Raw genomic sequence first — 25,302 nt, forward strand, 5'->3', positions numbered from 1 at the left:
TTAAAGAAAATTGGGATTACAAAATTTCGTGATTTTTTATTCCAAATATTCATCTACGGCGCTAGTTTTCCTTAAGAAGATCATATTCACTTCAAGGTCCAACCAATCCCACAGAAGATTTTTCCGTTTGTGCTGATCTTAAATTGCTAAATTGTAAGTATATGATTATGGTATATAAAGCTAAAGTTAAGAATGGTAATAAAGTCAATTGTTATTACGGCCACTTTAAATGGTCTTCTGGCCAACTGAAGTGTACATAACATCAATTGACCTTTTGACCTTTGACCTAAATGCAACCTACCGACAAAATAATGATGCATGTCGATTTGTTTATCGCCAGTCTTCTCCATGATATGGCTTATCGCGAAGATCTGCGCTTTACCAACTCCCTTCATGTTTGAAATGCTCAGTGAGTAATCCGTAGTTACATAGCGCTTTCATATTCTTTACCCTTCTTCATACTTGGGTGCCAGTGCGTCTTTTCTATCTTCAGTAAATAGGTTATCGGGTTCGTCTTCCCCCTCGCTAACTAACAATGAAGCCTTAAGCACACTCTGCACGTCAGCTACGAGGTCAGCATTATCGGCCATGAAACCATACACCGGATGTTTTGGTAGACTTTTCGGGCATCATTTCTGTCAGTCAGCATCTGAAGGTTCTCGCACTCACGCCGTGCTGCATCACAATTTTCTTTCTAAAAAAGCGTCTCTTTTCCTTCTTTGCATCAAGACAACGCAACAACGTAGCAGCGTAGCTTTATAGACATCATATATATTCTAATACCCACCCAATATTGCCGACCCAAATTTTTGGTAATCCACTATAGTTTCACTACTAGGAAGTCAGTGCCGACTATCATCTTCCCTGTTTCCCGTACATGGTTTATTCGCGAATAACTACTCACGTCATACTTGGTCTGCCATTTCGTCTTCTACTGACTCATGTAAGGGTGAATCAAATTAAATGAGCAGCTTCAACAAGATTGAAATACAAACGCAGTGGAGGGTCAGGTAAAGCACAAATGTATATATGAGGAAATGGTAAGTATCATCTGGTAATTTTCCAGCTCCTTTAAAATTCAAATTCCGTCAGATAGACGGGTTTGCGGTTGGTTGATAGATGGTTTGAAAAGGCATCGACGAAATGCCAAATTTCAGGCAAATCGAAACGTAAATAGAATTTGTTCGAATAGATCGGTCCCTGGTCCACTTTCCGGGAAGCAACTTCACGGGAACACTCTTCGGTTTGCCATGAAGAGACCTTGTAAATTTAAACAAAAATGAAGGAGTGGTTTTGAATACCATAAGCTGCATATAAACATACATCCTTCGTTAATGTATAGAGATAGATAGATAGATTAAAACTCGTTAGGGCACAAACATTAGCATAAACATACAAACATACCAAAAAACATAAATTTTGTTTAAGAATTTTAACGAAATGTTTAGAATTTTTAACGAAAGAGTATTTTTCAAAAGATGTATGCATTCTTAACCGTTTATGTTGCAATAATTGATGCTGGTTTTTTTTACTGTTCGATATAATTCATCATGTATGGAAGTGAGGCACAATTTGATGTTAATGTCCCACTCAAAGCAAGTTTGCTGGTACAGATCACAGCGAAAAACACACGCTTTGGTTTTTTTGGAAAAAAATGTTAGTTTTGTTCTAACAATTTTGCTCATGTTAGAAAGGAATCAAGTATTTTTTGATGCAAAACGACGGCAAATATTTAAAAGTTTTACTGCAAAGAAGAAATATTAAAATCGATCTATCCGTTTATGAGTTATGGATATGTAAACAAAAATTGTATGATTTTTTACTACATTTTGGCAACTTGTCACGCGTCTATAACATATGCCTTCAAATTATATTCCTTATGTCCATCTCACGTAACAAAGCTTCGAGATGCAAAAAACCGTTTTAAAATCGGAGCGTTCTCTACGAAGTATTGGGCGTGCCTTGACATGTAGCGACTTTATTTTATAAGATTTACTAGAAGACCCGGCCGACGTTGTCCTGTCCTAAATTTGGCCTATCTGCATACATTTTAATAAGATGTTTCCGTCTGACTCTGCCCTCCCCCCTCTTCACTTTTTCCTAATCCTTTTATTCACTCCTCCCTCCGTCTTTTTCGTTTCATCTATCTCCATCTTCGTCTCATTCTATCTTTTTCTCAATCTCCTTCTCCTTCTCTCTTTTCTCTTCTCTCAATTTCTTCTCATTCTTCTGCATCCCTTATTGCCTGTCCAAGAAGGTGGTATGTATTTTATTCCAGTCCCAGTCACAGTCCCACTCCGAGTCTCAGTCCCAGTCCGTCTCTGGATAATATATTACTCTGTACTAAAGCACTCATCAGCAGCTTTCATTTGATACCCATATTGTATACACTGTCTAGGAATTCACTGGCCCACGTTTTGGCCTACATCTCGAGACCCTAGTCACCCAGGGGTATGAAAATTACCCTCTACTAAAGCACTCATCAACAGCTTTCATTTGATATCCATATTCTATACACACATTCTAGGGGTACCCAGGTCCACGTTTTGGCCTATATCTCGAGACCCTAGTCACCCAGGGGTATGAAAATTACCCTCTACTAAAGCACTCATCAACAGCTTTCATTTGATATCCATATTCTATAAACAAACTCTAGGGGTAGACGGGTCCACTTTTTGGCCTATAGCCCGAGACCCTAGTCACCCAGGGGTATGAAAATTACCCTTTACTAAAGCACACATCAACAGCTTTCATTTGATATCCATATTCTATATACACATTCTAGGGGTACCCAGGTCCACGTTTTGGCCTATATCTCGAGACCCGAGTCACCCAGGGGTATGAAAATTACCCTCTACTAAAGCACCCATCAACAGATTTCATTTGATATCCATATTCTATAAACACACTCTAGGGGTACCCGGGTCCACGTTTTGGCTTATATCTCAGGCCCTAGTCACCCAGGGGTATGAAAATTACCCTCTACTAAAGCACCCATCAACAGCTTTCATTTGATATCCATATTCTATAAACACACTCTAGGGGTACCCGGGTCCACGTTTTGGCCTATATCTCGAGACCCTAGTCACCCAGTCACCTATCCTATATTTCAAGTTAGATCAAACTACACACGGGGTGCAAACCAAATTCAAAATCGGTTCAGTAGTTTAGGAGTCCATTGGCCTCAATTGTGTGACACGTGTTTTTTATATATTAAGATATGTATATACCTTGTGTGTTCAGAAACTTTTTAAAATGCAAGTTTCGACTCATTCAATGCCGTTTACTAAGTTCAAACTTTACTGCCAATTGGGCCTGTAAGCTTAAGTTCACATAAGGTTTGGTATGTGTGAGACAAGCACTTGACTAATTGGATAATTTTGCTGTGGTTACTCTATACTCATAGTATGGACATGCTTTGATTGTTTATGCGCACTTGATTTTATTATGCTTTTTTTTTAAGCACTACCTGTGTATGAAAGTATGTTTATATGTTATTTTTATTGTACTTACAATGTGTTCTTTTTTCCTTTGGTGCACAAAACTTATTGCTGTTCTTGCATTGCATGCAAATCACTTTTGATTTATTGATTGTTGTCGCACTTCCTAATTTGGTTCCGTTAGAGAAAAATATGAGCAAAAAAATGTTAACTTATTTTTATTATAAAGTATTTTTTCAATAAACACTTGCCAGGAATCACGTAAAGCTTAAGATACGTGCGAATAGGTTTACATATTTCTTGCTTCCGAGTGAAATGTCGAATATGGGTTACTCCAAGGCCGCCGGAACTGTAACGAATATTAACTTGCTGTATTTAAAAATCGTTAGTTATAACAGGAGAGAGTTGAGTCTATCGCAATTATTCCCAAAATGTTGCGCTATGTCAAAGAAAACATAATTCAATTTTCATTGGGAATGTCCTGAAATAAATCTAAAGGCTCCAGAAGGAATCCCTTAAAATAACCAATAATACTGAAAACAATTCCGAAATTATCTTAAAACAATCCCTTTAGGTTTCTTTCTTGCAACAGTTCAAAAGTAATCGCAATCCGAAAGGATCCTGAGACATTCCCGAAATGAACCCCACAGAATACTGGAATCAATCTCTAAATTATACCAAAATAGGTATAATTCAGAAATCGTCACTAACTACTTGCGGTACGATAAAGAAAAAAGAACTGAACTGTCATTGGGAGTGATTAGAAATTATCGCAAAGGGTCCTAAAATGTTCCCCTATATCCAAAATGATTAAGGAATCGAATCCCAGATCTCGACATATCTTCCAAATAGCCAGAAATTGATCGCAAAAGCAACACCAAGTGATCCAGATAGAGCCCCGTAATTTACCTGATGTAGCCCAAACATTCTTGGAAACAATTTCGAAATGATATCAAAATATTTATTGTGCTGTTCCTTAAACCAGTCCGAAATTATACAAAAGTAGTTTCGATATTATAAATAAAATCATTTTACATTTTGAAAGTCCCGTAATATTCGCAAAAAGTTTATAAACGATAAACAAATCAACGAAATAATCTTAAAGGGATGCTAAAACAACCCAAAATTATACTGAAAACAAATCCCAAATCTCGTTATGATACTTAAGATAACCCCGTAAAGATCGGAAAACAATCTCTTTAGGTTTCTTGGAATGATCTCGCCATGGTCCAAAAGTAATCGCAAAAATAGCCCCAAATAATTCTAGAAACAAGCTCGATATAGTTTTATTTTATTCTTAAAGCAATTCCAAAATAGGTTAGAAATTAGGCAAAGGGACTTCCGGTATGATTTTTTCAACAACCCGGAACTGCTCCCGAAGCTATCACGAAAATGGTACGAAATGATGCGGGTATAGTCCCGAAATTATCCGTAGATACTTCTACAGAAGCTAGACAAGCCAAAATATTCCACGTTTAATTTAAAGTATAAGTTAAGATTTAAGTTTAAGTTAAATTTTTGTTTAAGTTCACGTTTATTTTAAGTTTAAGATTTTGTTTCAGTTAAAGTTAACGTTTAACTTTAAGTTTGGGTTCAATTTTAAGTTTAACTTTCAGTTTCAATTTAGGTTTAAGTTTAAATTTAAGTTAAGGTTCAGTTTTGACTTTAAGTTTAAGTTTAAGCTAGAGTTTAAGTTTAATTTAAGTTTAAGTTTGACTTTAAGTTTAAGTTTAAAATTAATTTTAGGTTATAGTTAAAGTTAAAGTTTAGATTTAGGGTTAAGTTTCAGTTTAAGTTTAAGTTTTAGTGAAAGTTTAAGTTTAGCTTTAATTTAAGTTCAAGTTTAAGTTCAAGTTTCAGCTTGAGTTTAAGTTTAAATTTCAGCTTAGGTTTAATTTCAAGTTTAATTTTTCAGTTTAATTTTAAATTTAAGTTTAAGTTTGAGTTTAAGTTTGAGTTTAAGTTTAAGTTTAAGCTTAAGTTTTAGTTTAAGTTTAAGTTCAAGTTAAGATTGTGTTTAAGTGTAAGGTTAAGTTTAAGTTTGGTCTAAAATTTAAGTTTTCAAATCAATGCAGCTCTATACTGCAAGTATAAACACTGTCCTTAGAATAACCCTTAAACAAATTTGTCGTAAATTTGTTGATATTTTAATATTTTAAGCGTTTTTTTCGGCAGTAGGTGCTTCTATAATAGCAACAATTAAAATTATATGTATTTAATTTAACCCTTTTATTGCATGCGTTACCATTGCGCTGACCATCTTAGCCATCATCAACTTAACACCAAAATCTCTGTGTTGTTGGTCATGCATTTACAATATTCGTAATTATTATGGCCCGGAAGTTGAAGTTATGCGCTGAGTGACCATATATTGCAAATGCATGCACATAAATATTTTATGATTTTTATACAAACAAATTTTTATTTAGGCGTCACTTACCACAACATTTTTTGTAGGTGCGGCCGCTGCCAATTATGGTTTCAGTGGCCTAACTGAATATTGGCTGTGTCCATAAAGTAAGAACTCAAGAAACTTGAAAGCCATTTCCTTTTTTGAGGGAAGCAAAATAAACAAATAAAAATGACCTGCTTTATGTTTATGTTAAGGTTTTAAGTTTTAATGCGATATAAATATGTACATTTTAATTAACACATAATAATTTTAGAATTGGTTAACGAATTTCATTTTCAGATGAGCACGTTGGAGGGCTAAATACCGCTGAAGAATATTATATTAATTTCGGAAAACTAGCGAATTTCTCAATCGGGATTTAAGGCACATTGGCGGAGGTCTTTTGGACATTGAAATGCTGTAATCGCAACAAACTGCCAATGATTTTGCAACACGACTCTCACTCCTGCTCTCTGAGAGCACAAGTCAACGCGACGGAATTCAAGCGTTCTGAAGTTCATAGGGGGAGCAGTCGTCACTCTGGGCATCAGATATAGGTGAAGGTGCCTTGATGGATATATGCTTTGTCGAGTGTGCTCTCCGATTGCTGCTAGTGTACCTGGTATCAATGAGTTGGTACTAGTGTTTTGACAGCAAAGTGTAAGGTATGTGCCGGTCGGACGATTTCCGTTTGTAAGTCCAGAGCATCTATGAAGGTGGCATAGGCCAAGGCATGAATTGCATTGGACCGATGCCGCGATCGTAAATACTCTGAGCTGGTATACGGAACACACGGTGTGGGGGACAAGGAGTTGATGACTCCTTCTTACGCGAGTACGAGTGTCGGAAAGGGAGGGGAGGGACGGGGGTAAAAGCTGGTGCTCGGTATTGCTACTATCTATGCTACGTAGATTGTAGTGATGGGTTGTAGCGGCCGCGTTAGGTGGAAGCGCCACTTGGCGCGAGCAACAGCGGATGGTTGATGTGGACTGCTAGAAGTTGCGGAGATACGTTTGAGAGTGAACCGCGGGATGTCCTTGGACATGAACACCAGGGAGCCACAAAGGTTTTATAGAAATTTCGGGGGGCGATATTCTAACGCAGAACAGCCCGAACGATGCAACCACCTTTTACACGTGACACACTGACAAGAGTATGACCGTTTAATATAAATCCTTTTCCGACATATGCAGCTGAACCACAGCCTGGGACCGGGGTTAGGTTCAATACCTTCCTGGAGCAGGAGGGTATGGAGCAATCCAGCTGCAGGGAGCTGCTCCAAGGATGACAATTTGTGGGAGGGAGGTAACAACTTAATTGGGGTTGCACTGAAATGACAGCCTTTGGTGGGGAAAAAAAGTACCGACTAACTCCGGTACGAAGAACCGGCTGCCGTGGGAAGCGAAGGCTCACACCTTCCCGCTTGCCTAAAAAGATGGACCGCTAATTATCTGAGTGGTCGGCAGGCGGCGGTTGAATTTAAGAACGAAATTTTTACACCTAGAACAATTAAACAGGGGGTTCCACAGAGTGGTGTCCTATCCCCGCTTCTGTTTAATTTTTACATATCAAAACTCCCTTCCTGACCAGAAGGAGTGACAATCATTTCTTATGCTGACGACTGCACGATTATGCCCAAAGATCTTAGGGGTAACGTTTGATAATACTCTACCCTTCAAGGCTCATGCCACCGAGATTGTTTCTAAAGTACAAAGTCGCAACAAAATCCACAAGTCGCTTGCCGGCAGCATGGGGAAAAGATAAATAAACGTTGCTAACCACGTACAAAGCAATTGGCCGGCCGCTCATGAGCTAGACATCACCAGTCTGGTCGTGTGGCCTTAAAAATACAGACAGCAAAAGGCTACAGGGCTGTCAAAATGCTGCAATCAGAACTGCCTCCGGATTTCTCCTTATGACTCCCGAACACCATCTACATAGTGAGGCCGAAGCGCTCAATATTAAAGAGCACATCGAAATGATGAAAAAGCAGTTCTTGCTTAATTGTCACAAACCAGGATATCCTAGCAAACAACTGCTTGATTTAGCACCGCCTTCACGGTAACTAAGGGAACATCTCCTAAAGCACTATGACGACATCCGGCACCTGCCAACACAGCCATTTGATCCAGGCAAGCATAAGCAGGCCCTTATCCAAATCCACACAGAATCGGTAAACGCCTTTGCCAGGACGCGCCCTGTGATCCCCGTTATTAATATGCAATATCCCACCCTAGCAGAAGAAGAAAGCACACTACCAAGGGAAACACGAGTCACCCTGGCCCAACTTCGTTCTGGATACTGTAACAGGTTAATAAACTCTTACTTGTCCAGAATCAACTCCGACATACTTAATGTATGTCCTGCATATGATGTGTCCCCACATGACACAAACCATCTTTTCAATTGTTAATTTGTGAATTGTCGTGCCCATTGAATGGGGCGAAGCACTGTTAACAAAACACCAACAACGGTAGTGAGGGCATATCTATAAAGCACTTTTTACCCCCGTCGATGAAAACTTGGTTACCGGCGACGTAAAATCAATTGGTACGATGAAGAATGCCGTGTGTAAACCGAAGGAAAAGACGCTGCCTACAGCGCTAAGTTAAAAGATAGGGTAACAGGAAAAGTGTAAAGTGAGTTGAAAAGGGAAGCAAGACGGTTTTAAGTCCGAAGCAAACTCCTGGAAGAAAAAAAATTGTGATCTTGTAACCGATGTCCAGAGAGAACAATGCGCAGGCGTTGATGGATTTTCTGCGGAGCTACCCAAATACGGCGGGAAGGAGTAGGTAAAGCGCATGCATCGTCTTCTTTGAAAATACGGTCGTACGACTAAATGCCTGACGACTGGAATCTAAGTGTTCTTTGCGCAGCCCACAAGAAAATGGATACTGCAAACTGCGGCAACTATCAGCCTTCTTATTATAGCATATAAGGTCTTGTCAAGCACATTTTGCGAAAGATTGAAGCCCACTGTGAATCACCTTCAAATCTGGTAAATCTACGATCGACCGGCTTTACATTATGCGCCAAATCTAGAAAAAAATTTGAGAAAAAAAATTGACACACAACACCTCTTCGTCGATTTTGAAGTCGCTTTCGACAGCATGAAAAGGGGCTGCCTTATACGGCTGTGCAATGTGACGTTGAGCAACATCATCAGCTCAGTCAGAATTGGAAAACACCTCTCCGAGCCGTTGGAAACTGAGATTTCTTTAATTTGATGTAGAAGAAAATAATACAAGCTGCAGAACTTTACCGCTCTAGAACAATATTCTAACAGCAATTACTGGCGTGTGCTGACGACATTGATATCATCGGTCTTAATATACGCGCCGTAAATTTTGCTTATTCCGAACTGGAAAATGAAGCAGAGAAGATTGGTTTGATGGTGAATGAATGTCATCAAGAAAAGAGTCATTTTCGTCTTGGTAGCCACGCCACTGTTGGCAGCCATAATTTCGTAATAGTAAAATATTTCGTATATTTAGGAACCAGCATTAGCAAAAACAACAACACCAGCTTTGATACAGCGAAGAATCACTCCAGCCACTAAATGCTACTTTGGACCAGGTATGCAATTGAAAAGTAAAGACCTCCCTGGGCATACGAAAATCATGATCTACAAGTCACTTATCGCACCCATCCTGCTATGTGGCTCGGAATAATGAACAATGTTCAGAGAAGACGAAATAGCTCTTTGGAGCGCTCAAGAGAAAAGTTGTTCGAAAGATCAACGGACCTCTACGCGTTGGCGACGGCGAGTATCGAAGAAGATTTAATGATGAGCTGTACGATCTTTATGCAGACATCAACATAGTTCAGCGAATTAAAGCAGAGCTGTTACGTTCGCTAGGTCATGTTATGGAAATGAAAAATGCTCCGGCCAAGAAAGTATTTTTATCGTAACTCGCCTATGGAAGCTGAGAAAGAGGGCGGCCCCCATTCCGCTGCTGGAAAACGATCAAAATTCCCTTAGTGGGAACAATTGGTGCCCGTTGACCCAACTAAGAAGCGACTGGCGCGCCGTGTAAGATGGCAATAGCCGTTTACTGTTAAGCGCCAATTAAGTAAGTTTTAGTTTAGGTTAGGTTAGTTTGAACTGGCTGGCAAAAAAGGCATCACATAGACTGAATGTGTCCACGGTGTTACCAAAATTCGTTGGACGAGCAAACGAAAGAACCCAATCAGGGGCCAGAACTTATATTATAGAATAACTCCGTCCTGTTGATAAATAGGCTTTCAAGGATCCAGCTTAATTGCTGCTTCGAGATCTGGCAACTCTGCAGCCCCTAATAGCTAGAGCCTTGAGCTGGCAAGCGCAGGACATGAACACAGAACATGTTCCGACGTTTCTTCCTGCAGCTCATACTTCCTATGCTTGCTGTTACTGACGAGGCCTAACTTATAAGCATGTGACTCTAGAAGGCAGTGTTCAATCAGTATGCGGTAGTGTGAAATCTACAACAAAATTTGAGCTAAGTTCAAAGGCGATTTATTTCCTATTTCGAATTATATGTTAACCTTTGTTATTAATGGGATCAATTTTCAAGTCACACATACATACATACACAACTAAATTCAAATGAACATAGTACTCAAGGTAACTTAAGGGTCTATAAAAATCTCAAATAAATCATCGCCTACTACCCCAAAACCACCCCTCTGTATTCTGTTGTACCACAAGCTGTATTCAGCGTATTGCTTTGTCATTTATGTAAACGTATTTATGAAATTCATAAGCTTATGAACATTTTTATCGCTTTAACACCCTTTCGTTGCAACAATGTACCAGATATTGTATAATGAAGGACAGGCACACCCTTTCATACCAGAGAAAATGTTTATTGGTTGAATTATTAACGCCCACCATTAGCAACCCCCATAAGCATAAATTTTTTTTAAATCAATTTAAACGGATAGCGTAGAATTTTCTATTTTTTTTTTCAAATGACCATCAATGTAAAATTATAACGGCGTATTATGATGTATGAAGAGAAGAGGTTGAAAACTTTCCCGCTGGTATTAAACACTTGGCTTACAAGGAATTAAGTAATGGGAAACAAAAAAAGGTTGCCACCTGTGAACACAGGTCAAACAGCGTTTTCTATTTAGCTTCTCAACATAATCCCCAAATTTTAGTTTTGATATTTTGTTGTAAAAAGGTAGTAGCCAAAGGCGCATAATTTCTATATATATATTAGGGTGGGTCGATTTGTATGGACGAAAATTAACCGATATCGCGCCATCGATTTTTCAAAAAAAATAATTTTCGAGCCTGCAAAATTTCATTTTTTTTTACTTTTTTTTTCGACTTTGATTTTAAGGTTTTTTTCATGACCTTCTAAAAAAATTTTCATATTGTAACGAATTTAGGGAAACTCCACTTATTTTACACCTTATACTAACGTTCGTATCGCTCAATTGTTGAGTAAAACACTCCAATATTCTGTATTACAAAATGGTCTTTATTAGACTACTTTGAAAGTACTTCACAATAACACTTATACTTCACAACCAATTGCGTGTTTAAATCATATTGCTTAGTCATGGCTCAGCTTGTGCTGCTTTTATTTATTATTTATTTGTTTAAGTCTATGAATTTTAATCCTTACAGACTACGATACAATGAAAATTAAAAAAAAAACTTATGCCTAAAAGTAATCGGTATACCTAGAAAGCAGACTTCAAAATATTCATAAATTCAGCCCTTTATATAGAAAAATCAAGAGCAGCGGAATTACTTATTGAGTTAAGCTCCCGAATAGCACGCGTAATTGGAGCATTACCAGCGTAATTCGTTTTGAAATAATGGTAATAAAATGGAAAGGAATTTCTGAGAGATATCTGGGAACATTAAATCGAATCCTTTCCAGCAAATATGGGCAATCAATGTAGCCATTAATAATATTATACATGAATGACAAGCCCAGTATAGATCTACGATTTTCCAAACACGTGAGGCTTCAAAGTAAAAGACGCGCAGAATAGGAAGGAATCGGCTTCGAAAAGTTTAACGGCCGAAGGGCATATTTAAGGAACAATTTTTGAATTATCTCAATTCTACAAATGGCCGTTTGATTGCTTGGTCTCCAAATGAAGACAGCATATTCAAGATGAGATCTAACGTATGACGTGTAGAACAGCTTAAAGGTATAGGGGTCTGAGAATTTTGAGGCATTGCGCCGTACAAATCCGAGCATAGAATGTGCTTTCGATGTTATGTAGTCAATGTGATTAATGAAATAAAACCTTTTGTCGAAAACGACACCCAGGTCTTTAATCTCATCAACACATTGAAGTTCATAGTTAGATATACTGTATTTTGTAGACAAAATATTAGTTGATTTTGAATAAATAATTTGGAAGCATTTATGCGTATTTAAAGAAGGACAGGAATTCAGGCACCATTGGTAAAGCTTATTTACATCATCCTGCAGCTTTATGGCATCATCTGGCGATTTAATAGCTGAGAAAATTTTTAAGTCATCTGCACAAAGTAAACACTTTGCAAACGAAAAACAACTGCTGATGTCATTAATAAATAATATAAATAAAAGTGGGCCTAGTATACTTCCCTGGGGAACGACAGAAGTCGCAACAAACGGACTAGACATTTTCCCATCAATGGTAACAACGCAGTGTCTATTACTTAAATAAGAACGTATCCACACAAGAAACGTTGAATAAAAACCGAGACAGCTTAATTTTTTTATCAGAACTGTGTGAGGAACTCTATCAAAAGCTTTGGCAAAGTCAATGTAAATGCAACCAACCTGTAGTCCAGCAGAGAAAGACTCTATAGAGCATTCGCTAAAAACAGCAAGATTTGAAACCGTAGACCTATCAGCAACAAACCCGTGCTGGTGGGGGGATATAAGGGATTTAACAGCAAAACTCAACTTGGCGTTCGCAGCATGCTCAAAAATTTTAGAAATTGTGGATAGCTTGGAAATTGGTCTATAGTTACGCACATCGTTCTTATTTCCACATTTGAAAACGGGCGTAATCTTCGGTTTCCTAGTTCGCCCATTTCTCCTAAGGTCTAGTAATTTCGTGAACCTGATGCTTGTTTGCAAGCTATATACACGTATATTTGTAATTTGTATCCATATGCGTGTGTATATGTGAGTACTACTGCAGCTGATGATGCCATGCGTTTGTGAGTATCTCTGCTGACTTGTATGTATGTGCGTAGATGATGATTGATTTGTTTATGTACATGTCGCTTAGTATCGGCTTAGTGGTGGTAGTATCGCTTAGTGATACTAATATTCGACACAATATGTATACCCTGTCCTACCAAAAATGTCCGCTAAAAACGTTGTCGATTACAGTTTTTTGAAAAAAAAAAAAAAATAATAATAATTAAAAAAATGTCATCGCCAACGTTTTTAGCGGACATTTTTGGGTCGGACAGGGTATACATGAAAACATTGTGAATGATAACTAAGTATGATATCTTATCTGTCAAATGCCTGACAGGATGTTCAATATGGCTACTTTTTAGTGTTTTGACAGGGTGTTCAATATGGCGGCGCCTATCTTCAGCGGGTGATAGAAAGAGATACAGAATGAGACAGCGATAGTCAAATATAAATCAGGTGATCCAATCACTTTGGAATTTTGACGTCTATGCAGAAGATATCACACTTAGTTATCATTCACAATGCATGAAAATTTTACAATCAAATGAAATTTTTTTTAGTAGGTCATGAAAAAAACTTAAAAATTAAAGTCGAAAAAAGTCAAAAAAATAAAATTTCGTAGGCTCGAAAATTATTTTTTTGGGTATGGGTAGTGGAACTTTTTTTCCTGAGCCCAAATCCTATCGAAAAATCGATGGCGCGATATGGGTTAATAAATCGACCCAGTCTAATATATATGTTAAACAAATTTCTGGTAGCACTATGGACTCATTCAGGCTATGTGAGGTCCTCTCGTACCGGCCAGTTCAACCTAACCTAACCTAATTCACAGGACTCGATTTGGGTCTATGAAAATTGCTGCTAGAAGATACATGTAAGTCACGCCAATTCGGGTAAAAAGTGGAAGAGAAATACCACAAATTGAAAAGATATTCGGCTTAGCGTGAGTACCTCACATAGCCTGAATGAGTCCATAGTGCAACCATAAGTTTGTTTAACGACCAAACTTAAAAACCCTATCAAAACCCAGCACCTACATATTGTGGCGAATGCTGACATAACTAAGCTGTTAGTGAATAATCACACAACAAAGAAAGCAGGAACCAGCAACTCTTATGAACATATACACATTAAGGCTAGCAATACTTACGTACAAGGCAACGAAGAGATATCTCACACACACAAATATGTAGTTGTTGTGGTTTTTGTAGCGATAAGGACACTCCCCGAAGGTCTTGGGGAGTGTTATCGATGTTGATGGTCCTTCGCTGGATGCAGATCCGGTACGTTCCGGTACCAAGCCCGACCATCTCGGGAACGATTTGTTATGACCACATGCGATCTACTAGGCCATACCGCCCCCCACTTCCTAGATCCATGAGGAGTTCGGGGACGACAGAGCCTCGGTTGTTAATGTAACAGGAATCGTCACGGATAGGTGAGGTTGACAATTAGGTTTGGAGAAGCTATATATTGCGCTGGCAAACTGAAAGGGTTGCGCTTCACAACCCCTTGAACCTACTTGGTATTCTAGTCGCCTCTTACGACAGGCATACATACCGCGGGTATATTCTAACCCCCTAACGCGCTGGGGGTAATCAGCCGAAGTGGTTACTCACACATACAGACGCATATGCCTATGGAAGAGGCGTGGACTACAGATATACATACATGTATATAGCTGTTAACTAACCAAGCATGAGCTACAACTTTTCGCGAAATTACTAGACCTTAGGAGAAATGGGTGAACGAAGAAACAGAGAGTATAAAAGCAGCGCAAGCCCAGTAATAACGAATCAGTTTTGATTTAAATACGCTATTGGTTGTGAAGTATAATTGTGAAGTACTACCCCCAAAGTAATCTAAATAAAGACCAGTTTGCAATATTGAAAATTGGAGTTATTTATTCAACAGTTTAGCGATGCGAACGATAGCAGAAGGTGTATAAATATCAGAAATCCTCAGAATTCGTTACAATATGTTATATAATAACTCCGTCATTACAGTAAAGTTTACAATTGCATCAATGTTTTTTTTACTTAGTGCCGTTTTGTGATGAAATGCTTTTATCTTATAGTGTTGTTGTTGTTGAAGCGATAAGGATACTCTCCGTAGGTTTTGGGGAGTATTATCGATGTTGGTGGTCCTTTGACTGCTCCTGTAACAAGCACCATTTAGGTACTATCCCGACCATCTCGGGAACGACATGAAATCCTTAGGCCATCACACCCTCCCACCCCCTAGATCCGGAAAGAAATTGGGGTCACTAGAGTCCCAGCTGTTAGAGAAAGAAGATTCGCCACAGGTAGGTGAGGTTAACAATTTGGTTGGAGAAGCTATAAATTACGCTGGCAACCCCTTGAAAAGGTTGCGCTACGTAACCTCTTCAATCAATTTGGTATTTTAGTGGCCTCTTATGACAGCAAACCTGCCGCCTTTATCCCGTTGGGGTCTTTTAACTAGGTCGAAGAAGTCCTTGACATTTGGTTGCGCTGCTCTTGTTATAGACAACTGAGAATTAAATTTATATATTGATACTAACGGAGCACATGTAGTAGTTTGGGACTCGGAGTTTGTACATACTGTTTCCTCATTACTATTCTGAAATACCTCTCTAAGAAAAGTCAACTATACCTTATGTGTAGATGCTATGCTAATATTTTGAGAAATTTGTCTCCGCTTCATTTGCCTGTGAGGAACAACTTCGGTTGTGCGATCCTCACTATCACTAGACTGGGTATCTACTAGGATCTGCTTATGTACATTCTCAACGTTGCAGCGAAGGTTGGAAGTATTACCCGATGTTTTAGGGTTTCTTTTGCATATCTTGTATGTGAAAGAATTTCCTGAATTCCTTTCAAAAGAGCTCTAGGTCTTACTTTTAAATTTTTAGGGTAGCATTTTCAGCCTAGAAAACTATTTACATAAACTTGTTGGATATATCATAGTTTTATGAACTTTACACATACATACACACCAAATCTAGAATTGAACTGTATACGATCCCGGATGGATGATGGTAGTAAAATCTAAAGATCACAAATTACTTTGATTTTGAAGGCAAAAAACTATAGGTTAGGTTAGGTTGAACTGGCCGATCCATGAGGACCTCACATAGATTTAATGAGTCCGTAGTATTACCAGAAGTTTATTTAACGACCAAACCGAAAAAAACTACCAAAAACCAGGACCTTTGTTATGAAATAACTCCGCTCTCTTCGAAAATAACTACTATAAGCTTTCTGGGACTTATGCCAATTTCTGCTTCTAGTCCTGACAGCTCTCTCACTCCTAATAGCTAGAGTTTTAGCCTGGCAAGCGCGTGCACAAAACGATCGTTTCATCATCAAACTCGTACTTCATAAATCTGCTATCGCTGACCAAGCCTAATTTAAAGGCATGTGATGCCAGAAGGCAGTGTACAGTCAGAATACCTGTCATGAGTGTACACTGTACAGTCCTCTCTTTTTAATGTTAGAAGCAACTTTTTTAGTCTAAGGTTGAAAGAACTACACATATTCTCCGACACTTTGCAGCCCCGGGCTTGAACCCATGCCTTTCCCGCTTGATCGATCAAGTGCACATCTCGCCTCCTCTTAACCTACGGAACAAGCTTCAAGGGATGTGCCCTTTTTACCTAGTTCATCGGCTTTTTCATTCCCATCTATTCCTATATGCCGCGGAACCCAATATAGATGTATGCTTTTCCCGTCCTTATTCTTTCCAGCACTTGCTTACACTCTAAGACACTTTTGAATGCTCTGCTATGCGAGATTATTGCCGTAATTGCTGCTTCGATGGTTATATAAAAGTTAACACGGTAGCAGTTTAAGTTATTCTCTTCCAGTGTTTCTACAGCTTCGGTTGCGGCTAATACTTCCGCTTGGAAAACGCTATAGTGAAAATGCTGATCCGAATAAGCACAGTATATTGCAGACCCTACTCCTTCCACTACTTTGGAACCATCTGTGTACACATGTATCACCTCATCCGCCATTTGAGCACTCTTGCGCCAACCATCCACCTGTTGTTGCTTTAAACTATAATAAGAGATAAAATCTATTTTTCAATTCCTTATAAAATTCATCACTTGCTATTTCATGCAAACATTTTGCGTATTTTACAAAGACAGTCTAATGCACATACATACATATGTACAAATTTATTCACATTTTAAGCTTTGCATTTACATTTTAATATAATTTCTTTGAAATTTCTCAAAAATATGTTATTTCCATTTTAACGCTGAGTGATTAGCAAAATTAGTAATTCGTAATTAAGACAAAATGTTAAAGCTCTTTTCCACTTTCATACAAAATTTGCATACCTAAAAAATTCACGTACATAATTTTCAAAAATCGTCTACTTATTCATCCAGCGGATATCATTAGTGGATTAAAATTTTCGTCTGTTTTGCAATTAGAATGTAAATCTACGCTCAAAAATCAGCGCAAATAAATTAACTGAAACTTGAGTGTAGAAAGACACAAAAAATTTACGACACAAACATTTTATGTTTACTTTGTGAACGCATTCCATTCCTCACACCTTACACCACATATTAACTTTTTCCTTATTGCATTTACACGCTTCCGCTTGTCTTTGTAGCGAGAGAAAATCCCACATCAAAAATTCAGCCATATAAGACGACAGCACAAATACTTTTGGTAAGAATTCTGCTTTACAGCGCATTTTTTACGCATTTTGTCTTCACCCCGCAAATTGCTTTACATAGCCAAGTGCTATGTTTGGAATGCGCATGCGAAATTCCTTAAACAAAGCTTGCGTGCAAAAATAAAATCAAATTGCGTTCAAAGTCAACCCACTATCCCCCCTACTGCCATTTTAGTTGTTGTAACAGCATAGAAATGCAAAAATACAGGCGAAATATTTTGTAACAATTTTAAAAGAATTAGAAAATGACTTTCTCAGCTAATTTGTTGTTATTTGGTGTTGGGAAGACAATAAACAGGCATACCTCCATACATACATATGCACACACAAACTGTCAGTTCATAAACACTTATTAGCCAAGAACATTTTTCACTTGTATAGAGCCAGTACGTTAATGTTAGCAGCTGCCTTTGAGCCTAAACGAAGTGAAGCACTTCCCATAATATACCAAAGACTTAAGACACAAACTTGTTCTAATATTAATTTGTAGGCAGTCAATTTATGCGCAAAGTACATGTTCATACTTATTTGCATGTTCACATTTTAATTTTAGCTAATTTTTATTTCTTTTTTTTATTTTAAACTTTTTCTTTGCATTTCTTTTGGTTTCTATGTACCTATCACCTCTTTTCATATTGTAATTTACTTGTTGAATCCCAGTTCTTTAATGTTTTTTTTGCATGTCAGTCAACCGATAACAATCACCTGTCAACGCCACCAGTATTTGCAAAGTTTCGAATGGGAGTGGGAGTTCTTTTCACACAATGAGCAAATTTAAGGTAGTCGTGGAAAGAAGTTAACAAATTAAGAAGTCAGAATTGTCAACTCACTTATGGATACTTAAAAATATGTAGGCACAATCATGTTATGTAACAATGGGAAAAAATTAGGTTCTACTTAGGTGAGAAGTGCATACCACATAACACATTCTCGTTATAGTTCACTGCTAGGGACTGGCAAGTTGTAGTTGATGCAAAAGCTAAGGAGAACTATGAAGCTTGCGCCTACATTTAATGCGACATAGGAAGGCGTTATAAAGTAATTGGCAAATAACTCACAACTCCCTTACCAGTTTGTTATGCGTACCATGCTTATCAAATGATTTGCAGCCAGTAAGAATATTCGGATATGACTAAAGACTTCTCAATGCCTCACGGCATTGGAAACTAGCTAGGGCTTTACCTCAGCAAGGGGCACAGATTTGGTGGACAGCATCCCTTCCCCATATTTTTAACGGGAAAAAAAAAAACTGGCGGAAAATCAATGAACACGGCAAGGGAAAGGCAGACGTTTCCGAACAGAGACGAAGAGTGGTGATGTGTTCGAAAAAGAAAGGGAGAGCCCTCTCCTTATACTTTGCAGGGTTACAATTGGCTAGAATTTAGAAGCCGTGGGCAACCCAAAGGACCAAGAGAAGGAGCGCTAATCATGGGACCAAGAGGGAGTAGAAAAAAAGACAATTTTGCCACGGAATAGCGTGGAAAAGTAGTATCTAATTGTGGCGCTAATTGATTGTACCAATCACTTTGGGCAGAAAGGTGGATTTTTGTCTGCGGGACGCAACGAGACAACCTACATTCAAGAAGAGTGGTTTTAATTGGATTACGCTGATAGCGTGTGACCTTGACGTTGCTAGAGGGAGTTGTTTCATACCTCCAAAGGCAAGTCACTTATGCACGGCTTGAAGTGGTGGATATGGATATGGTATCCCATGTACACTCAGTGGTCAAAGAATATATTGTAATTGGAGCTTGGGAAAGTGGCCTGGGGCATAGATAATATTAATCTGCCCCACATGATGAGAAAACTCAAAAACAACAATCATAGTACGCTGAAATTGGTCGACGTACTAAGAGAGCTGGAGAGCCTTAAGCGAATGGAACAAACTGCGCAATTCTGGTATCGATACTGCAAATAAATCTTCAACAAAGTCAGTAAATTGGCGACGACCGAAGTCCTTTAACCTCTTGAGATTATGGCCATTCAGCAAGGAGCACCAGTCGCTTCTTTGTTGTGTTAACTGGCACCAATCGGTCACACCAAGGCAATTTACTTCATTTCATTGATTAGGTTAGGTTAAGAGGGCGTGGGTATTTCTCATACTTCCACTCGGAGACATTTTTGTTCATTATGAATGCCCTCAGTGAGTGTCGATTGGTGGAAAATTCTAACCATGTTACTTCTTAGAAATCCTTTATGAATCACTTGCTTTCTCTGATGTTAAGAAAGAGCAGAAGGCCCACCTTCACAACTTTTGCCAGACTGATATTCGACGATTCTTCTCTGGAGACAACCTAGCGCCTTGCTAATTTCTATTTCGGAATCTTTCTTGGCCATCTAATCTGCATATTCATTCCGTTTATATTGCTGTGCGCAGAGGTCAGGAAAGTGAGGCATTAAATTCCAGCAAGTAAGACACATCCGCAAGATACCCTCCTTTATCACGTTGGATTATACCAGGCGCGAATCTACGATGTACTTTACAGAACAAAAATGAAATATCCAAAGAAAAAAAATATTCATATGTTCAATACTTAAAGTATTTGAAAAATAAAATTTTGTATGGAAAATCTTTAAGTCCAAGGTGTGGAAATGAAAATATCTAGCATCAATACTGCGGGCCATTTTTTTCTCAACGGAATATCGCAGAGAGTAAAATTTTGCGTTTGTGTTTTTCCTTGCGTGCAAAAATGTGCTGAAGAACAATTTTTTTGCACGGTTTTTGCAACAATTTTAAAAATACAAATTTATTTCACAGAAATAAAAAAAGTGCTCTCAAAGAGTTTTTAATTACAAGGAAACTGGTGTTTGAATTTTCGGTAAAAGTCTAGTTGAGGGGTCGACTGCTAATACGCTACCAAAAATATCGAGAGAGGTGTCAAAAGATGCGTATAGACCTCGACAATAATAATGTGAAAAATAAAGTTAATTCAGTAAAAAAATAACATAACATACATAAATTTTTCAATTCACATTGTCAGTTTTATTTCATATAAAATAACATATACTGGTGCACTTACATAAATGAAATATTAGATTTCATTGTTTGATTTGCTTACATTAACTTTTTCTAAATATGTATATTTTAGGAGCTTGAATCATCCAAAGAAAACCTTCCATGCTGCGAGCAAGGCTGGACTCCAACGCCAATGTTCCAAGGCTTGTCAAGCGATTGTGGCTCGTAGTAGAACGTAAAAAATTTTTCACGCGAGACAATAGACTAAAAGAACGCTCCCCTTCAGCCACACTGACTGGAATTGTGGAAAATTTTCTTAATGCTATGCAAATGCTCGGAAATAATACTTCCATCTTCAAGTCACGAAATATGTTCAGAAGTTGAAATGGTGGCAGCGAATCACATCCCAAATTTGCTAAGTGGATGGCTTTGAGACGAATGATTTCATCTATTAGATCCGTAGAAATATCGATACCATAAATCGTGCAGAATGCCGCTGCCTTTTCTCTGAGCTCTTCTTCCGTTAGATCCTGATACTTCCACAAAAATCTAAATTTAATCGCAATGTCATTTACGGATTTGAAAGGTCTTGTCACGTTACCAATCAAACAGTCCAAAAGAACGTAAAAAACTTGCTGTTTGAATTGAGTTTTGGAATCACACTCAGGTGATTCGACAGGTAATTCATCAAACTGGCGCTTTCTTGTCTTCCTTCTTTTCTCTGCGAAGGTATTCACAACTCCTATACTCCCTACCAGAATCTTACATTCTTGAAGTATGATCGACCATTGATCCCTGAACTTCTTCAACTCATCAATCAGGCTACGAATATTTTCTGTTTCCACGTTCAGTGTGACATTTCTAGCTTGCAGTACCAAATTTCGATGGTTGATTGCCTTCAGCACTTTGAGCCAAATGGAGGCTAAGAGGATACACTCAAATTTCCCCATATATGCTTCAATACCTTCTAAATCCGTTACTGTTTCTGAACTCAGATTCAAAAGCTTGATTTCATCAATAGCTTTCTTGGGGTATGTGAGTTGCGAAAGGTTTCACGATATCCACACGAGCAGACCATCGTGTTTGTGACATGCTATGCAAGGAGCAATTAGTTTTTTCCTTGAGAAGTTCCCATCTCTTAGGGCTTGCGCTAAAGATATTATACAATTTCTGCGCATAATACCGAAAAATGTGATGTCTTCTGCAGAATATTCAGCAGCTTGCACTCCACATAAATTTAAACTATGGCAAGCACAAGGTGCAAATATTGCCAGGGAGTTATCTCTCAGGATATGACTTTGCGCTCCTTTGTAATGACCGCTCATATTACTGCCATTATCATACCCTTGCCCACGGCAGTCATCCAGTAGAATATTGTGCTTTTTTAGAGTGCTGCGAATCAGATCAGCGATAGCTTCTCCTGTTTTTGCGTTACAATCGACAAACTCTAAGAAGCGTTCTTGGATTTTCCGTTTTCCGAAGTCCCTGTTTAATAAAACATAACGCAATATAAAAACAGTCTGCTCAATATGCTACGAATCAGGGGTCGCATCCACTGTTACTGTGTAATACTTAACGGACTTTCTCTCGCTTTCTATATTTCTTTTGTTGCACTTCAAACGAGCCAATCACGCTTTACTTTTTCCCCGTTTTTTTAGAGTAGTATGGAGTGTGATTTGAAGGAAATGGCGACCACTTAAGTCGTTGGGAAGTCGAAATAAAATGTGATTTTAAGTTAGTTGTAGCATTATTGACAGATAGCGCTTATAAAATTGTGTCAAAAACGTTTATCTAACTTAAAATATTCGCTCTCCGTGGCCCTGAAAGTATTTAAAAACAGAATACATACATATTTTCGAAAATACCTTAAAATCGAAAGCTTATATTTTGGTATTATTAAGCGCTGTACGCAGCTCAAAAAACATTCAAGAAAAATTTTGCATTTTTCTTGAGCATGAAAATAGCAGTAGGCACAAAATTTTGGCATTTCACGATGCGTGGCAATTTATACATGAATACCGCTTTTATAAAAATAAAACAGCCAAGCTCACGATCCGCCACTGATTATACATTGGTGTCATGATAAGAAAACAACAATATTCAGCTTCTCGCAGTGCTGAAACTAACTGAGGGCCTAGCTGCATTACTCCAGTTATTAGGAGTGACACAGCTTTCAGCTCTGGAAACAACAAGCAGGCGAGGTCCTTGAAAGCTTGTAGGATTTGCCAAGAGGATGAAATTCCCTTCTCGGTTTTGGTGAAGTTTTCCGGTAACACTATGGACACATTCAGTCTCTATGTGAAATCCTTATGGACCGGCTAGTTTAACCCAACCTGACCAGTATTGTGCCATCTTCAGTGCCTTTTATATTGAGAGTGTCAAATCGATCCATGAATATGATCATTCCAAATATCTCGACAGCTGCACCACCTATCGGATTAAGCACTACCTTCCGAGTGTAGAGTCTCTAAAATACTGCAAAAATAGTTTAACTCCTTAATCGATGTTCTAAAAGCATAGGATAGGTTAGGTTAAAAGGACTGAGCCGAGATGATGCATCCCAGTCCGATACAAAGCACACCAATGGGCCCATTTTGATACCTTTAGCTATAAGTAGCTCTTATTGCACCAGTTACTGTGGATCAAACCACTTCCTGAAGTCAATAATTTAACTACCGCTTGACTTATTCAGGGTCAAAAGAGTGTTAGTGTGTCTTTCAACATAGGTAGGCCAAACCAAACTTGATGATTCACATGCAGGAAGCGCTGACCAGAGCAGGTTTGCCCTGCTCATAGTTTTCGTGCTGACATTGAATTGAAAAGAGGTCCTAGATATATATACAGAAACATTTTCGGGATGCATGTGGGCGATTGTTCCTCTCCTGAACAATCCCATCAGCTATACAGCTGCCCTAAATATCCCTGTATTCAGATACCCATATAAAGCTAAAACTAAAGTGCAGGGCTATCGCATTGAAAAATATGCTGCATTCAGTTATGGACTTTGTGTTGCTGACAAGTGAGTACAAGAGGCCTTTACAGTGGTTTGGCGGTCTGAATTCATCACACTTTTCCTGTTTTTTGGCATAGATTTCAAATGACTTACAGCACACAATGGTCGGGAAGGCGGAAGGATATCTATATGCCTTAGGCTTTCTACGTCTTTGGTATAAAAACTACCTTATCCTCCCTCCATAATGCACTTGCATAATTCAGCTTTAGCTAGCTTACAAATATAACCCGTAACCATGGCTTAATAACTTCTACAGTGTGATGCAGTTTGGCTAGGAAGATACAATGCTACCCAGGTAACTTAAAAGGCCCAAATGTTGACAGCGCTCAGTCCAGCTTCCTCTCATCTGCCATTCTTTTCACTAACTGTGATGCATACTCAGGAGCAGGTACATCCACGCATGCTGGAAAGTGTTCACATATCTAAAAGAAGGTTCATAGTGTCTGTGCTGGAATTGGTCCAAGTACCGTGCACATTCTGAACGAAAAAAGAATGAAGGACTTTGAAAAAATTTGTTGGAAGATCCGCCCACATCCACCTTATTAAAGTGTAGCATTTTTTAAAGTATACAAAAAAATTTCCCTTCAAATATTTTCTTTTCAAAATGAAATTAGGAAATTCAAAAGTAAACTGATAAATTTTATTTCAATTCTAAAAATAGTATATAAGCGTAATTTATCAAATAAATATTGAAATATATTTTTTAAAAAACAAATAGCAAAAATGCGTTATTATTTATCCGATGAAGTGGCATTGCATAACAAAAAGGATGATTTTTGGGTTGTGTTGCATGGAAATGTGCTCGACTTGACGCCGATGCTGAAAGATCGTTACGATCACTGGAATAGTGTAAATAGAAAACTGAAGAACTATCTGAAACAATTCTTTTTACATTTAATCCTTCTACTCCACAGAACTTGGAATACTTACTCGCTTTTGGTGGCAAAGATCTTTCGCATTTCTTTGATAAAACTTTCATGCCGAAAACAGAAACTTCGCCGGTCACAGGACGTCCACGTTTACTCTTTCCACCGATATTGGAAACAGCTCACAGCGAAATATGTAAAACGAAGGGCAAACTGTGGAGTCAAGATCCCATGTACCACATTGGTCGACTGACACGACGCGATCGACGTGTGCGCATTATAAATACGCTCACTGGCACGACACAACTTATGAAAGTTTGTGATGAGGATTCAATTTATGAAATACAACGCAAATATAAAGCAATCTATAATCATCATGCTGGGAGCTATGTATGGCGAAAGTTTTCGAATAGGGTAAGAAAACCTATCAATTACATTTTTTACAACCCAATCTCTTTCATTTACTCGTAGGGTCAATGTGGCGGTAAATTGAATTTGAAAGGTACCCTGGACGAAAATGGCTTGATTGAGGAGGAGTGCAGTTATGATTTGCCACCACCATCAATTTGGTTGTATTATACTAATGATGTTACTATTGCTTAAATATTGTGAAAATTTTAACTTATGGGAGAATATACACAATTTGAAAAAATAAGTTCTTCCAGTAATAAGGAAAGCGGGGTGAGTGAATGCGAATATATCGCGCAAAATAGAGCGTTAAACCCATGAACCAATGAGCAGATCGCGCATTGAAAAATGAAAGCAAAAAAATCGTAGGTAGGTAGGTTGAACTGGCCGGTCCATGAGGAC

The 25,302-nt window shown here is 38.3% G+C and overlaps 1 protein-coding gene across 2 annotated transcripts in view; it reads left to right on the forward strand.

The window, feature by feature from the left end:
- The window catches only part of LOC137240703 (cytochrome b5 domain-containing protein 1-like), a 217,783-nt gene extending 192,688 nt beyond the window's left edge, over positions 1-25,095 (forward strand). The window contains exons 3-5 of one of the 2 annotated variants that reach the window (XM_067767297.1): positions 24,345-24,475; positions 24,541-24,906; positions 24,964-25,095. In XM_067767297.1, the coding sequence (XP_067623398.1) occupies positions 24,350-24,475; positions 24,541-24,906; positions 24,964-25,095 (624 nt within the window). In that variant the 5' untranslated portion in view covers positions 24,345-24,349. The remainder of the gene's footprint in view (positions 1-24,344; positions 24,476-24,540; positions 24,907-24,963) is intronic. The other variant, XM_067767298.1, reaches the window with a different exon arrangement.
- Positions 25,096-25,302: the final 207 nt, after the last annotated feature.

This window comes from Eurosta solidaginis, chromosome 2 (genome assembly GCF_040869045.1).
Source record: "Eurosta solidaginis isolate ZX-2024a chromosome 2, ASM4086904v1, whole genome shotgun sequence".
In the NCBI taxonomy this organism is placed as follows: domain Eukaryota; kingdom Metazoa; phylum Arthropoda; class Insecta; order Diptera; family Tephritidae; genus Eurosta; species Eurosta solidaginis.